The sequence below is a fragment of the Ambystoma mexicanum genome, chromosome 4q (assembly GCF_040938575.1).
Source record: "Ambystoma mexicanum isolate Mex_15411 chromosome 4q, UKY_AmexF1_1, whole genome shotgun sequence".
NCBI lineage: Eukaryota > Metazoa > Chordata > Amphibia > Caudata > Ambystomatidae > Ambystoma > Ambystoma mexicanum.
The window spans coordinates 788,199,344-788,215,958 of record NC_090928.1 but is presented as its reverse complement, the minus strand read 5'-3'; the positions used below and the strand labels follow the sequence as shown (position 1 = coordinate 788,215,958).

General features: G+C 44.5%; 1 protein-coding gene across 1 annotated transcript in view; it reads right to left on the bottom strand.

The window, feature by feature from the left end:
* Positions 1-16,615, bottom strand: part of PCSK2 (proprotein convertase subtilisin/kexin type 2) — a 1,398,208-nt gene that overhangs the window by 739,967 nt on the left and 641,626 nt on the right. Inside the window, exon 5 of the mRNA XM_069608350.1 lies at positions 11,087-11,124. Within this exon, the coding sequence (XP_069464451.1) occupies positions 11,087-11,124 (38 nt within the window). The remainder of the gene's footprint in view (positions 1-11,086; positions 11,125-16,615) is intronic.

The window sequence follows — 16,615 nt, the reverse complement described above, 5'->3', positions numbered from 1 at the left end:
TTGATTGCAACAAGCACTGCAGCATGCATCCTGCCCCTGCGACCACTACTCGCACAAAGGTGGTTAAGTTGCCCTTCACTGGCAACTATTTCTTAAAGACTAGAAAAAGCCTGCCCAGCCAGAGAGGAACCTCTGCTTTGCAAACACAAGACTGGTTGCAAAGCATTCATTCCCTTGCACATCACACGCAAACAGAGATCCCTGATCCCACTCCCGTCTTCTAGCAGCTCCCAATGATTCACAATGCTTGCAATTTACAGTCATGTCAATGCCACTTTGTACTATGCAAATATGGGCTTTGCATTGCCAAATCCAAAGCATATGTGTAGACCTGGGTCTGAGAACGCCAATCCAATTGGATCCAGCCTGCATTCACTCCTTCTTGAACTATAGGTCTATGAGAGTGTTTTCCTCCTCGGCCACAGCAATTCCTACACCTATAACATGTGGAGTACTGCAAGGTTCTTGCGTATCGCCTAGTATGTATAATATCTTCACCAAACCAGTTTGATGATCTGGACTATCTGGGTGTCACCTACACTAACTATGCAGATGACAGCCAGATCTTCATACTGTTGACTGGAGACTATGATATGGACTTGGCCCTAGTTAACAAAATCTTTCTCATCATTCAGGCCTGGATAGCAACTCATGGCCTCTGCTTGAATGATGAGAAGATTGAGCTCCTGGGAACACCTACTAACCTGAACAAACTCAGCAATCAATACGTGTCCTTCAGCATTGACGGTATTGATATTAAAGTGGCAAAGGAGGTAAACACCATGGGCTTCTACCTAGAATCAGCTCTGAACCTGCGTAAGCAAGTAAATGCCACTGCGTCGACGACAGCGTACGCTTGTAAACTGATCCACACTTGTAAGCCCTTGCTATCTACATTCAGCTGTACTACCCTAGCGAGAGCCTTAGTTCTATCGAAACTCGATTACTGTAATGCACTCTACTTAGGCACCAACCAATACATTACCAATAAACTTCAAATCCGACAGAACAACACACTTAGAACTGCGTTAAATATTCCTAGAAGACAGCACATATTGGAGATCAGACGAAATAACAACTGGTTTTCTATTAAGAATAGAATACGGTTCAAAACTGTCTCCCTCACTTACAAATGTCTAAACAATTCAGCCCCCAAATACTTATGGAGAAACTGGTCAAAAGCACTTCAACACGCCCTATGAGAACAGTAAACTCTTTTTGCCCTAAAGTCCCCAGATTTAAATTGAAAACAGCAATGGGGAGTAGCTTCCAGATTATGGCTGCCCAATTGTGGAACTCTCTACCCATAACACTGAGAACTGACCAATCCTTCTTTAGTTTCAGAAAAAACACCAAAAGTTGGCTTCTGGCTAAGGATTCTTAAATGTCATTAGAATGTATCATACATGACTTTGCCGATCACACGCCTTTCTGTACCCTTGAACACTGCCTGTATATTTCCTTGTACAATTTTTTCTAAATGTCTCAATGTAAATATGATATTTTATACCTTTGTATGTAACATGTATTCAACATGAATGCAAAACTTCTTGTAACTGCGCCCAGATACCTCCGGGTGTGGAGCGCCATATAAATAAACAAACAAACAATTGCCTCATCTTTGCAATTATTGTATTCTTTTATAACCCCGGAAAGCTAGGGCATTGTGCTCGCTCTACATTTGCATTTCTACATAATTGAATGAATAACGTGCTGCAGTAATGGTTTTTAATGAAGTGCACTTGCTTTAGTCAGAAATCCATTTGAATCTTTGTATTAGTTTTCAAATATGAATCGGTGTCCATCGGATTTTAGTTCGCCTTTTTTATTAACCAGATGCATTTGTCTGGTATATTCTGATGATCCTTTTTAGTCCAGTCCAGATGATGTCCTAGTAAACACAGGCCAGCATGTGGATCAGGTAGAAATAACCTGCCAGTAATCTATAGATTTAAGTGCTATACTTGTGCATGCCACAATGTCATGCTAACAGACTTCTGTGTAAGTACATCGACTGTAAACGGATTTGATGCACATAAAGAATGTGTAATGAATTAATAATATGTCTGCATTGTCGTCAGCATGCTCCTTGAGTTCTTTGATCTACACAGACCTACATTTCAGATGAGCACAAAAGGATACTGAACAGCAGTGGCGACTGGTGCATAACGGTGCTTTGAGGTACAGCCCCTCCCATTATGCATTGTGCGTCACACGTTTGATATGATATGCCATTTATAACACACCTGTACACAAGTGTTCCTAGAGGCGAGTGTGGTAATGCACAGCGATCAATTTCAGACGAGCTGTGCCTAAAAGAATGCTTTCCTATTTTCTGCAGGGGCAGATCCCTTATGGAATCTCATCTATGGGTGCTGTACACATGGAGCCCTAGAAGGCCTGTGTGCCTGCAGCCAGTAGATGGTGCAAAGGAGCAGGGCCCCAAGAAAGGCATTGTGGTTGTCTATTTGGACACTGACATTACTTTCGGCAGGGCACGCTGAAGGCGGTACTCTGGGATGGAGGTGTCAATCAACTTCCCTCCCTTCTTCCTGCTACAGTGCTGGTCAAAGGAGAGGGGCAAAGCCAAGGGATCTGAGGCGCGAGACAAAACATCAAAATTCTTTTTCTTTCTTTATTTATTTATTTTTAAACTGTGTGCATGCATGGGAGAATTTTGTGAATAACAGTGTGTAGGAGCACGTGTATGTGGATGTTGAATGGTTGTGTATGCGTGAAGTGTATGTGACGCCTAAAAGAAAATCCGGCAATGCGTCTACAGACCGTTTGTTAGCTGAGAAAGTGCTCCTCTGTGCCAACATTACACAGAATCCCAATAACGGTGGCGATACTGCCTCTCTGGGCACCGCTCAACAGATTGATTGCACCAGCATATTAATCGCACGATTTAACTAGCGTGTTAAAAGTAACATAGTCGCTGATAAAACTCTTAAAGTGTGAATCTGCTGCTGAATATATTGTAATACTATGATTAGTATATGCAGGAGTAGAAACTGTGGAAAAGAAGAAGCACTTATGTATGATCCCACTGAGGCCTCTTTGGTAGATTCTAAAGATCTTAATTGTGCTTTAAAGTCCTACTGATTCCCTCACAAATCTTGTGAGGAGTGAAACACATGTTGTCAGGCAAATTATGTGATGCGATCTTACTATTCAGCCAAACTATGTGAAGGCAGCCAAATAATGTGATACGACCTCACTAGACATGCAAATTAATGAGAAAGGATGTCATAATATGTGTAGAGTTGCATGTGAATATTATGAACATTCTTGGAATAAATAACATGAATGTGATTGAAAACCATTTGGAATTCTGAAATGAGCAGCATCATGGAAATAACTGGCTCATGTGAGTTTTGACAGACTGTGTATACACTTTTGAAATGCTTGCTGTAAATCTAACTACCCCATTCAGCACACATTACTTTGAATGTGTATATGTATGTGGGGCTGCAAGACAAGAACAGGGTGGCAGGCACCAGGGAGGGGTCAGCGCTGGGGGGGGGAGGGGCTGAGGGAATAGTTGAAGGGTGCTGGCAGAGCAACATGACTCCAACCTGCCTGACACTTTATTGGCAACAACGCATACATGTTCGTACAATGGCAGTACTGGGATAATTGGGCTTAGGAAAATGCAGGTGTGGATTTACAGTGGCAGTATTGGCATATATTGGCACAGCCAGCAAGTGGCATTACTTAGCAGACGCAACACAACTGTGTACTTAGTGTGATGGTACTGGCATTACTGGGAAAAGCCAACACAAGTGTGTACTGACAGTGACATTATCGGCATATATTGGCACAGTCAGCATGAACATGACTTCTTGGGATGGCAATATTGGCATTATTGGACAATGCCAACATCAGTGTGCACTCACAGTGCAGGACTTGCATTATTGAGCAAAGCTAACACACGTGTGTATATAGAGTCTCACAGGCATCCTGATAATGTGTTGGAAAATGCTCCTACCTGTGTGACCCCTCACTTGTTATTGTGTTCATGTGTTGCCCTACAAAGCGCATGGTAAATTAATATTACTATCATGTAAAGGCACAGCCAGTATGAAAATGTCTTCATAGATTGGCAACATTATTCAGAAAATCTAACACTACCGTGCAGTTACAATGGAGGTGCTGGCAGTATTTGAACACTGACAAAAGGTGTTCTAACAGTGGCTCGCGCATTCAGAAATTAACATGGAAAATGCTCGTAATGTTGTGTCCTTGTGTTGTTTTGTCTTGTGTCCCTCTCCAAAGATGATTGTGAATTGCATGAATATGTACACAATGTGTCACAGAAGGGTACTGTAAAATGGAACCCATGATTTTCTAAAATTTCTCATGGGGAGAAAAAACCCTGAAATCCTCTTTGTTGGTCTGGGCCCTTTCACAACACTCGGTCACTCACACTCTTTACATGGAATTATTCACACCACTCCATTGAAAAGAAACATCAGCAGTCAATGATTCACAGAAAATATCTCATTATTAATGGAACTGCTGTTCCGTGAGAAATACGGACACGTTTCAGGTAAAAGGATGTTGTCGAGTTCAAAAGAGTGATTTGGGAAGAGGTCTCTTGCAAAGGGTGCGACCCATTTGTTGTGCTTGCAGTTACTTTCTCATTCTGTCTGTTTTGCTCTGTGTTGTTATTTGGCAATAATAACGTGCTCTATGGGCTTCACCTGCTGGCAATGGCCAGGTGGCGAAGTTATAGGGCCGAGCGAAGTCAGGCTCTTAATGCTGGGTCACGTTGCTATTACGGGTCGGTGAAGCCCGCAGAACATGTTATTATTGCTATGAGCACCCTGGGGCAATCCCTGGAGGTGCAAATGGCAGCTGGAAAGAAAAAAAACACGGACGTGCTGCTTCGTTCACAGCAGCGGACGAGGAGAGTAAGTATTGCCATGGAAATGCTAAGTGGGTCTCTGCTCAGAGCCCCTCTTCCATTTCCATGGCTTGAACAGGAAGCCAAGCGAAAGGAGCCCTTTTCAGGTAAGGAACATTGGATGAGGTGGAGTGGTGTTGAGGGGCTAGATTTGGGGTGGGCGGCAGGCGAGGAGGAAAAACAGCAGCGCTGGGTGGATGGTGAGTGCACAAACCTATTAGGTTGCATCATTAGAGTCAGCCTAGGTTTGGAGCAACCTGATTGGCTGCCACTCCAGCCAATGGTGCTATAGTGCAGCTATTAAGCTATTACAGTGTTTCCAAACAGGTATATATAAGGAATAGCCATGACAGCGAGTTCATCTTCAGTGAATCTTGCATATGAAAATTTTCTTGAAAACGTGCTAATATTCAGATTTTTAACAATGTTAAAGGGAATCCAAATTCCATAGTCATTTCCAAACACAAACACCATATAATAGATTATGGTATAAAATAAAACAGAGGATAGCACAGGGACAACGCACTTGTCTTGGAAACAACACAATGAGGAGCAGCTGGTCTCCGGCATGAAGCAGGATCTAAAAATGCAATTTAATATCCATATTTTTTCAGACAAAATACTTTAAAAAACGTTCAAAGATGTTCAACATGATTTTTGCTTGGCAAACACATTTGATTCTATTAATTAATTTCCAAAGAATGCATGCCTTTTCAAAACAATGATGAATGAGGGTGACGTTTCCGTCATGATAACGCAACTCAGAAAACACTTTCCAGACATCTCATGTGCATCCTTGTCATGTGTGACATCGAGCTCATCCGACTTTCGTTGTCTTCTTTCACTTACAACACTGTACAAATACCAGAAGGCAGAGAAACAACCAAACACCATGATGTTAGTCGTGTTCTGTAGTCTGCACCATAACCTCCCTAACTTCAGTCAGCTCAAATTGTTGATGTCACATGTGACCAGCCCAGCATGCACACATCCTCTTTTGCCTTTGCATGCTGGTCCGGATATATGTGCTTTAACACCGGCAAACAAATAAAGAACAGGGAGAATAATCTAAAGACACAAACAAAGCCAGATGGCCCACTCACCCTATGTTAGTGTGACGGAATCTATTTGTATGCCACAACCTTTGGAAAAGTTTGTCTGCACCAACAATTTTGCAGGAGTATATTTCCTCCTCCCTTGATCAACTTTACTCCCTTTCTCTCTTCTGCCCAATCTGGAAACCCTCTCAACCTTGGCTCACTCCTCAACTCCCTCCATGCGGCACCTTCTCCGACGTCTGGAGAGACTCTGGCTCAAAACTCCCTCGCTTTCCAACCAAACCTCCTATTTCTCTTACGACGCACTCTACGACTCTTGTCTTGCCTCGGCTAAATCCTCCTACTACTCTAACCTACTCCAATCTCAAGCCACTCACCCTCGCCGTATCTTCCAAACTCTCTCTCGACTTCTCTCTCCCCCCACTTCTGATCCCTCCTCCAATTCTACACTCTCTCCTTCTGACTCGCTAACTTCTTCTCCTCCAAGATTCTTAACCTTCGGCAAAAAATCAACTCCTCCTCAGATTTCCCCTCTTCTCCTCACCACCCCCTCTCATCCTGCATGTCCAACTTCTCACCTATCTCCCCTTCTGAAGTCTCTACCCTCCTCTCCAAAGCCCACCCCATGTCTGCCCCAACTGACCGTCTCCCTTCCCTTCTTATCCCTAAGATTTACCCTCTTCTTATCCCCTACCTCACCTCCTTCTTCAACATCTGTCTCTCCTCAGCAATCTTTCCCTCTGCTTTCAAGCATGCCACGATCATCCCTATTCTGAAGAAACCTTCTGCTGATCCCCTTCTCACCTCTAACTTCCGACCTATCTCTCTTCTTCCATTCCTCTTCAAGCTTCTCGAGCGCCTTGCCAACTCTCAGCTCTCATCCTTTGTCACTAATTTCTCTCTCCTACCTCCCTCCCAATCAGGCTTCTGGCCCAAACATTCTACTGAAACTGCTCTCACCTATATCCTCGGTGCTTGGTCCTTTCCTCTTCTCTCTTTACACCCCCCTCCTTACCCCTGTTATCTCCTCATTTGGCATCTCCCACCATTTCCATGCCGAGGAAACTCAACTCTTTCTCTCTTTCTCCTCCTTCTCAACTGACCTTCACCAAAAACGTTCTTCCTGTCTTACTGCCATAAAGAAGTGGATGTCTTCCCGCTTTCTCTCTCTTAGCACTGACAAGACCAACTTTGTATTCTTTCCCTCCAACTCTCTTCTCCCTCCCTCTTCTCCCCCATTCATTCACTTTCCTCCCTCTAATCTCCCTATCTCTCTCCATGCTCCTAATTTAGGCGTTCACTTTGACTCCTCTCTCTCCTTCGCCCAACATATTTCTCTCACTTCTTGCACCTGTCGCTACCACCTCTTCAATATTCATAAAATCCGTCCCTCTCTCACCTTCCATGCTACCAAACTCTTAATCTCCTCCCTCATCTTCTCCCGCCTCTTCTACTGCTCATCTCTACCCTTTGGACTACCTACTCCTCATCTTACCCCCCTCAAATCCATCTGCCACTCTGCTGTCCGTACCCTCTGTCTCCCTACCTCCTGCAACTCCATCTCTACTTCCCTCTTTTCCCTTGGCTGGCTTCCATTTCACTCCCAACTTAAATTACACTTTCTCTGCCTTGTCTTCAAATCTCTCCATGGTCTTGCTCCCCCTTATCTCTCCTCCATTCTCTCTTTCTACTCCCCCTCCCATTCCCTTCGGTCCACTTACCATTTCCTTCTCACTGTACCTCCGTCCCCCTGTGCCCCCTCCCGTTTCCGCTTCTTCCAACTCCTAGCGCCTCTGCACTGGAACTCCCTTCCTCTTGCAATCTGCTCTACCCCCACATTCACCTCATTCCGCACTTCCCTTAAATCTCTCCTCCTCCATTCTCCTCCTTGAAACCCCTAACCCCTTCTGCATTCCCTCCCTCCTTATTCTTTCCCCAAGACTATCTCCCTCCCCTCCCCCACCTCCCCACTCTCACCCTTTCCCTTCCCTCCTCCTACTCATCACCAACCCTCCCCCCAGTCCTACTCCTCTATTCTCCCTACCTCCTTCAGTTAATTGCTCTTCTCATTGTTTTGTTGATTGATTCATATTGTAATTTTGCTTCCACCTTATATTGTTTATGTTTTTATGTATTAAGTTGTTCTACTGTACAGCGCTTTGGTTTAAGGCGCTCTATAAATCAATAAATACAAATACAAATGTTGTTTCCATTATACACAGTCCCGCGTCTATATTATGGCTTCAGGTATTTAAACTGTAATATAATTGCTCAACATAATGTTTTACATTATATTCAAATTGGAAGCATGAAACAACGTGTTGGCCCTATCAACATGATGTCCATACCACCTTTACAGACTGATCTAAACCCTTGCTGATGTGTCTTCTGACCATAGTTTTCAGCCAAAAGACTGTGCTGCACACAAACAACATCTATTCCACTGGTAATCCTGCCAGGTTCAATTATTTTAGATCTCATGGCTTAGAAATGTAGTCCACTGTAGATATACATGTATTTTTGTAATCAGTACAGTGTGTTATTTCACATTAGCATCGAAGGATATCTTATGTCTCCAATAAGAACAGTGAATGCCACAGGTGAATAGTGTGATAGAGAGCAGCTCACTCAGGTTATGCTATAAAGTGGAAGAGATTTGAATGGCGGATTAGGAGAGACCATCACAGTCTGGTTGTTACATGACGTAACATGTTCCCTAATTCACGCTGCCTATAGCCCGCCTCCCCTTTCCTATACACTTTGGTATCCTCCAACATCCCCTCAACAAGTGGCAGCTAAAATCGACCTATTGAGCTCCTTCCCCTTTTACACGCCCACGACACTCTTCTCACCTCCATGTTTGGCCATCCCATCCACCCCTGTCTATTCCTGTTTAGCATTTTACCCAAACAATGGTTCTCCATAGCTGCATTGGCACCACCTTAGCACTTCAACACCTATCTCCTCTGCCTTAGCCTTTTACCCATAGTTGCCAACATGATCCATACCAATTTGTAAGTTCTTATCCAGTCTTTCTTTTTTCTTAGCATTCTGGGGCGTGTAGTCTGAGTTTTATAATGGAAAAAGCAGAACTACAGGTGCTAGAATGCAAAGCAAAAAACAGGACTGGATAAGTACCTAAACATTGGAATGGATCATGTTGGCAACTATGTTATTCTTTCATACCTTCACTCCCACGCCCACATGTCTCCCTGGGACTCTATCTCACCTCCCAGAAATTGAATTCTGGGAGACATCTGAGTCACAGTTTTGTTTTTGTGCAGGCCATGAGGTCCACTTAGCGGGCAGATGCCTCCTATTGGAGGCATAGAGGTAGGTTTCTGGGGCTTAAGATTCTGCCCTCCAGCACTTGTCGGCTGAGTCGACCCTTTAAAATGTTATTCTTTGCTCGAGTTCTGTGGCCCTTGTGGCCAAATATCTGCAAGAAACAACTGAGCACAGCATCTGTTCTCAGTCTTTCTTTTAGATATCAAGAAAGAGAAATGTGATCCTGTGGCGTCGGTTCTCCCACCTTAGTGTTACCTGTTACACCCGAAGCTCATGCATGCCGAGGACTCCTGGAGGGAGTGAGGAGGATGTCTGCATGCCCCTTCCAGCACATCTGACATTCCCTTTTCACAATATGAATAATAGGGTCTAGAGGGGATGGATTGGAAAAGCAAGAAAGAGAGAGATAGAGAGAAAGCAAGGAAGGAAGAGAGAGAGAGAGAGGCTAGTGGAAGGAGGAGCCGGGAGAGAGAAGGGAGTGGGGTGAGATGTCGCAATCTAGGGGAGGAAAGCAAGAGAACTCATCTGGCTCCCACCTTCTCCCCTGTGCTCATTTCAAATGCCCAAAGGTCCAGCTGCGCCCACCTGAGGATGCCCAATAAGATGGAAGTACATGCTTCTCATGAGCAGGATCAAACTGATATGGACATGATTAGCCCCTTCCAGAATGGCACAGAGATCTAACATGCGATTGCGATCCCCTTGAGTGGGCAAAGGCAATGTAACGAGCTATGCTATCGGCAGATGAGTTCCCCCATTGACAGCATGTTAACGTGTCTTTCGTGTTCTTTTTTTAGATGCTGAATTCGCCTTTTCCTTCGGTTAGTCCTTGGTTCAGTGTGCCCCATCAGAGATCTTGCTATAGATCAAGTTACACGTCATCCGCTGTGTAGGGAAAGGGATTTATACCTTGCCGATGGAAGGCCACACCACGCAAGAGCAACAGCATTCACTCAAGAACAATGAGCTGAAATCCTGTATGCAAGAGTACATGACATGCACAAACAGACAGGCACACAGGCTGCCCATTCTGGTTACCCAGCGCTAATGTCCTGGATGCACATTTGCTCATATACCCCCTCAGCAAGCAAAGCCATATAGGGAAAAACATGGGCGTGGCCTAGAAGCAGCCAGCCTATCAGCTTCACTGATCCTGCTCACCTATACCATGACATCCCTGCCACAGTCCAGTTCATCAGTGAACACACCAGGTAGTCCCAGCACCACAAATTCATGGACAATGCCGATGTGTGGTGAGATAACACACTACCGTGTGAGAATTGTTGCCAAGTCAGTTATCTCCTTTAATGGCCACATTTTGAAATTAGCCCTGTTTGTGCTCTTCCCAAGATTTCCATGTCACGACTCTGCCACCACAAAATGTGCAGCCTAACCGGAGCGCCACACTGCAACCAATATAGCAGCTAGAGCTGGCTGTCTTTATTTCATGTACACATTGCATGGACACTGATAACATTGATACAATCAGGAGGGGTGCATGGAGAGCATGACCCAGCAATACCATCTATGTGCTCAAACAAAAACATAATTGCATAGCTGAACATTTTCAAAAACGAGAATGTTGGCCTCTGTTCAAAGAAAGGTTTCTCGGCGCGCTTCAGAGAGAGTGAATTCCCGCACAGTGGCGGCGGGCCAAGTCCAACCCTCCCCGCTGTGCAGTCTGCTTCCCGAAGTACAATGCACTGTCTCGTGCAGTGGGTCACCAGATCACCACACATTCAAATCCAGGTGCACACGAATACCGAATAGCACTAGCCTTGCTACGCATTGAACGAGTCATGTCTTACAGTGGAGGCCATGATGTACTCACATAATTGGACGCCAGATCGGGATGTAGGTAATCGATGCCTGAAAGGAAAGAAAAGAACTCAGTACTGAGCTGTGCAAGCACGCCTCTCACTCGCCAGCAAAACATCAAGTCGGTCACATCATTATATCGCGCAACGACTGGAAACACTGGCCATGTGGCGCGCGCCTCCCCGCTTCCTTACAAGGGTGATTCTAAAGCCACTACAGAAGGCTGTGTGACCTCTCCCCTTCTACCACATTATCAAGAGCAAATGCTTCTAGAATCCTCCGCGAGTGCATTCGGGACATTATAATAATCCTGCTGGAAAGCAGAGCCCAGCTCTGGCATCCATTTTGCCATTTCTCTACAGGCGTGACACGGCGATCTGCATCACTTGTGCTGCGCCGCCATGGGACTGCTAACCCAGAGGGCACTGCGCGCATTTTTCATTTCACTTTATTTTGACAGGTTAATGCTTCTTCTGCGGATTTACGAAATGGGAGAAGTAGGCTCCATAAAAAGAGGGCTGTGATCTTTTCAACGCTCTTAACAATATGATATGCGTTTCATAATGCTACACAAGTGAATATTCGAAATCACATCTCCGAATGCATTTGGCCAGCCTGCACCTATGACGCATGTGTACACAAATCTGCAGTTTTTACTTCCAAATCCTGAAAGTGTATTACGTATATTGATGTCATGTATGCGTTCATTATGTCTGTTTCCTGCGCTATTTATGAAGTGTGAGTCTCACCACTTCTGGGCCAGGTTACAGAAACATTGCACGGGTGCAAGTGCAAGTTTGCACGGTATTAGCACTGGGACAAAGTTTGCTCTATTTGTAAAAACACTGCGACACATTAGAAAACCTTTACACAGTGATAACTACAGCTTGGCATGGTATGAGCACCAGGGCAAATATTGCCCTTGTGCAAAAAAGAAACACTTTGAACAAATGTTTTAACTAGGACAAAGTTTGTCCTAGTGCGTATACGGATTGGTATTAGCACTAGGGCAAAGTTTGCTCTGGAGCAAAAATGCATTGAAAATGTATGTTTTTTTGCACTGGTGCTTATAACATTCCCCAATGCACTTGCCACGGTTCAATGGTTTTCTAATATGTCCCATCATGTTTAAAAATAGGGCAAACTTTGCCCTAGTGCTAATACCGTACACACTTGCACTGGTGAAACGTTTCCGTAATCTGGCCCCAGAACTTTACTTAAAGCACACAACATTGACTATCAATAACCATATACATAGCATTGCACTAGCAAGCACCTAATCTATGTAGTCAAGGCGCTAGAAATATATGGACAGAGTAGCAACAATGGGTGGAAGGCGACAATCCAGGACTATGGAGACATGCTATTAAGACAACAGATGTGCGGAGATGAAGGCGTATTAGAGGCTTTTAGTAAAGACAAAAGGTTTAGGAGTATGGTGAATGTATTTAAGAAAGTTATTCAAGATTCTGTTCCCTCTTTGGCAGGGGTATTGGACAATACAGAAAGAGCCCAGAGTCCATAGACATGTGGTTAGCGCTCAGTAAGCGTTTAAGCATATTCCAAACATGAACACTCTATTTGTAAGTCACAGTTTAGAGTTCTCATTTCCCACAGAAACGTGGCTTGTTAGGACCCTCAGGTGCATTTTAGTGGAACAGTGACCCTAGTGATCTAAAATTCCTCAATGTGAGCAATGCGCTGGCATTGGCAGATGACTGACCTTCATTTGTAAAACCTGACCCAGTAGATTGGTCTTGCCCCATCCTCAGGCTCCTTACTCTGAATTGCTGGGAGCAGTGCATCTCCTAAGAAAGACCCGAGCTTTGCTGATGACTACATCATTTATTTGGTCTTATATTACACCTTTGTGATCCACAGTGCCTTCAGCCACTGGATTCCTGTGTTTCAGCCACCAACTTGTTGCACCGTTCTCGCCTTGAAACACTTGTGTATAGGCGTGCTATAAATAAAATATCATATCATAAATATCATAAATCGTATCATTTCTTAACATTAATGATAGATTTTTCATTTCAGTAATGTGCCACAGAATAGAATTGGTCCAACGTTGGTCGAACCATTCATCGGTTCTTTTTGAAATGATCATACCAGTATCTGGATTAGCACATCAAGTTGCTTGTATTCAACCATACTAGAGTTTGAAAAAGAGGCAACAACAATAACCTGCTTGTCCTCTGAAGTCATGGCTTTCGACACATATTGAAGCGAGAAAGCACCAGTGCTCTTCTTCCTTGAAACCAATTAGTGGGACAAGGGACTGGTGTTTCAGTTGCCCTGAGAAAAAGTGGCGATTTGTGGAGGTTTAAGGAGGCATCAGAGTCAACCGCATGCCCATGTCCAGTATACATGGGAGAGGTGGTGCAGAGTATTAATGGGAATGCCTTCTAGTAGGGGTGCTTAAGCTTTCCAATATATGCCCTGTTGAAAGTCGGACATTTCTGGGCGGATTTGACTTACCCTTTGCGATTGTACCCCGCCGTGGGCCTCAAGGTGTCTTGCACTGCTGCCCACCTAATTGCAAAGCCTGGGACTGCAGAGGGGAGTTAGAACAGCCAATCAGACATCCTGAGCCATTCTAAAACAGGTTTGAAGGACTTGAAAAGGGGCAGCCCGCTTCCTGCTTTGTTTTGGGGTTTTATTTGGCTGTCCAATTTAAAGTGGGCAGGCCAGGTTTAAGAACTGGTGGTTTTGTAGGTGTTTTAAAGTGTTTGTGAGAAGTTCTGGAGAGTTTAGGATTGTTTTCCATGAGTTTGTGTTTTAAAGTGTCTTTCATGCCTGCTCAGGAGGGTGAACATGGCTGACAGCAGCTTGCCTGCCTCAACTAAGGCAGGCCAAAGCAAAGTGAGGGCCTCAGCTTGGGCTGTGGGCCCTCACCGGCTATGTCCACCCCCTGAGCAGCCATGAAAGCCATTGGCACTCCGGGGTAAGAATGGCTTTCATTATTATTCCTCAGGAGATTTGCGCTACTTGCACAGCCGATCCCCCAAGAAAAAAAATATAAGAAATGAAAAGAAAAGATGGCCGTTAACATATGGAAAGGGGACTAAGTCTCTTTTCCATGTCTATGGCTGCCAGGTGACGGGCGGAGCGTCGGGACGGGAACACAGAGCTCCGGTCACACAGGTAAGTTGGGATGGAGGGAGAGGTGGGAAAGGGGACCTGGCTCCACCCGAGGAAGGGCGTTGGGTGTCTGGGACAGCAGGCAGAGAATGTATACTCGCTGTTCAAGCCACCTAATTGGCTGAGCGCCCTTGCCCAGGTGCGAATGGTATTTCTTGAATGCTATTTTATCTCCATTTGTCTGGGTGGATTCTTTAAATTCCCTCTGTGAACTTCCCCTGTTAACCGTACTCCCTTTTTAAAAAGAAAAGTTACTTTCACTTTCCATTGCTTATGTTTTGTCACCCCAAAGTTTTTTTTGTGGGCATAGTTTGCTAAGAACATTCTTTTCCTTTAAAACGTGTGTATGCGTACCAGTGGAGTCTCCCTGTGCTGTGCTCAGTCACTGTGATGCAGGAAATGCCATATGAAGGGACAGGGCCTCCAGTCCTTGTACTACCACTTCTCTGGGTGTGTTTTCTTTATGTTTTCTGCCACTGAGGTCCAGCGTGGACCTCAGTCAGTGCAGCTCTTCATTTTATCTTTTGGTGAACAACACCCATGGGATACACTTATAGCACCCATGGGCGAGGGTACACTTTGTACCCCTTATGTGTGTTTCTGGGCACCTGTGTTTTGCCCACAGAGCAGGGTATGGGCTGGTGGCAGCAACATGCTGACATGGCAGTGGTTCTGAGTGTCCTCCATTTTGGCATACCCAGGCCATGCCATAGGAATCAATGGATTCCTACACAATGGCAAGATGGCCACTGTGGCCTGATGGTTTCTAATGCCCTTTGCCTTGTTTCCCCAAGTCTTGGGAAGCCCTGACAGTGTCCCTTCCTCCTGAATAGCTATTGGGGGGAAATACTATATATGGCTCTGTGGCCGCCCTTTTCAGACTGACAGGACCCTTACCAAGTGCTGCGTTTTGTGGGTACACCCTAGGGGTGGGTCCTGTCTGAATGGAGTAGGGAGTCAACTCCCATTCTCTGTTGTGGGTGTCTGGTATTTGTGTGTGTGACACAATGAATGAGACAACTCCGACTGGAACTGACATGAATGCAGTGTGGTGTTCTGAAAGGCTGGGTACTGGCCCCAATCCACATTCTTTGTTATGAGTGTCTGGCTGGAGTAAATGTCCTGAATGTCTGTGAGACTGATTGGCTGTCTGCCTGCATGAATGCGCTTCTGTGTGATTGGCTGACTGAGCCTGGATCAGCCAGAGAGAATGAGGGACAGATGTGCATATCTGCAGACCTCTCACTTAACAATTTGTTCAAAAGCTGAAGTCGAAGCTGAAGCAAGAATAAGCTGTTCCTTGTATCCCAGCTGGAAGAGAAGTCTGCTGCTACATTTCTTCAATGTAATCCAAAAGCTGTTGTGTCTCCTAAGGACTGATCCAGAGAGGACATCCGAAGGAGACCTCTCCCTGAGCTACGAGGGACCACCGTGCAAAGCTGCTGCTCTTCATCGAAGTATCCTGGAAGCCAGTCCTGTGTGCCTGCCATCCCTCACTTTTCCCATACAGGTTGCCCAGGTGGGGGGATCCTCACTCAGAATTATCTATATAAGCTAAAGAAAGTATTCTGCCACTGTTCACAACTAACCTGCCTTTCCCTATTCTACACTGTTACACCTCACTTAAGAATCCACATGCCTATTTAAAACGGTCTGCAGTTAGTGCATCTATTACTGGATTTAAGTACTGTGTGGTACCCTAAGGAGTGTATATATTTGCCATAATTTGAATAAGTATTCCAAGTACAAAGTGTTATTATTTATATGTGTATATTCCTGAACCCTTATTTTATATAAAGAAGCTGTGTTATCACCTAGCGTAGTGTGTGGACATTCCTTTGTGGGTGATTTGGGGAAACACTGTCCTTAAGAACCTGCCTGCATCACCTCATCAAAGCTTAAGCCTGGCTGCTCTCCACATTATACCAAATTGAGAGCCTTGCTGGGGTGTTCTGTACCTTTCCCTACCATATAGAGGGCAGACGTACAGATACCCCCCTAAAGTCTTCACAGTCACCTTCCCTACTGTTTGTATATTTTAATAACCTTTCCCAATCGTGGGAAGCTTGTGAGAATCCCTTTGTTTGTCTTTGTCCCTGTTTTGTGTTTTGTACATTAGTTTCTTAGTCAATTAGGCACCTTAGTAACCTGTTTGATTTGCATTTTGAGACCTTCGACATTATGAGTTTGACATATTGCCTTTATCAAATGTCTATAAAGAATTAACTCAATTGTTTTAAAATGGTAATTATAGAAGTGTTTTCAAAAATGTGTGCACAAAATAAATGGTATTTATATTAATGACACCTTTCTGTTGAAATGAATTATTGGATATATACTGCTTGATGACTGTACTGGTATTTGTTCATACTTGTTTGTTTTTTCTCTGTCTTTTATG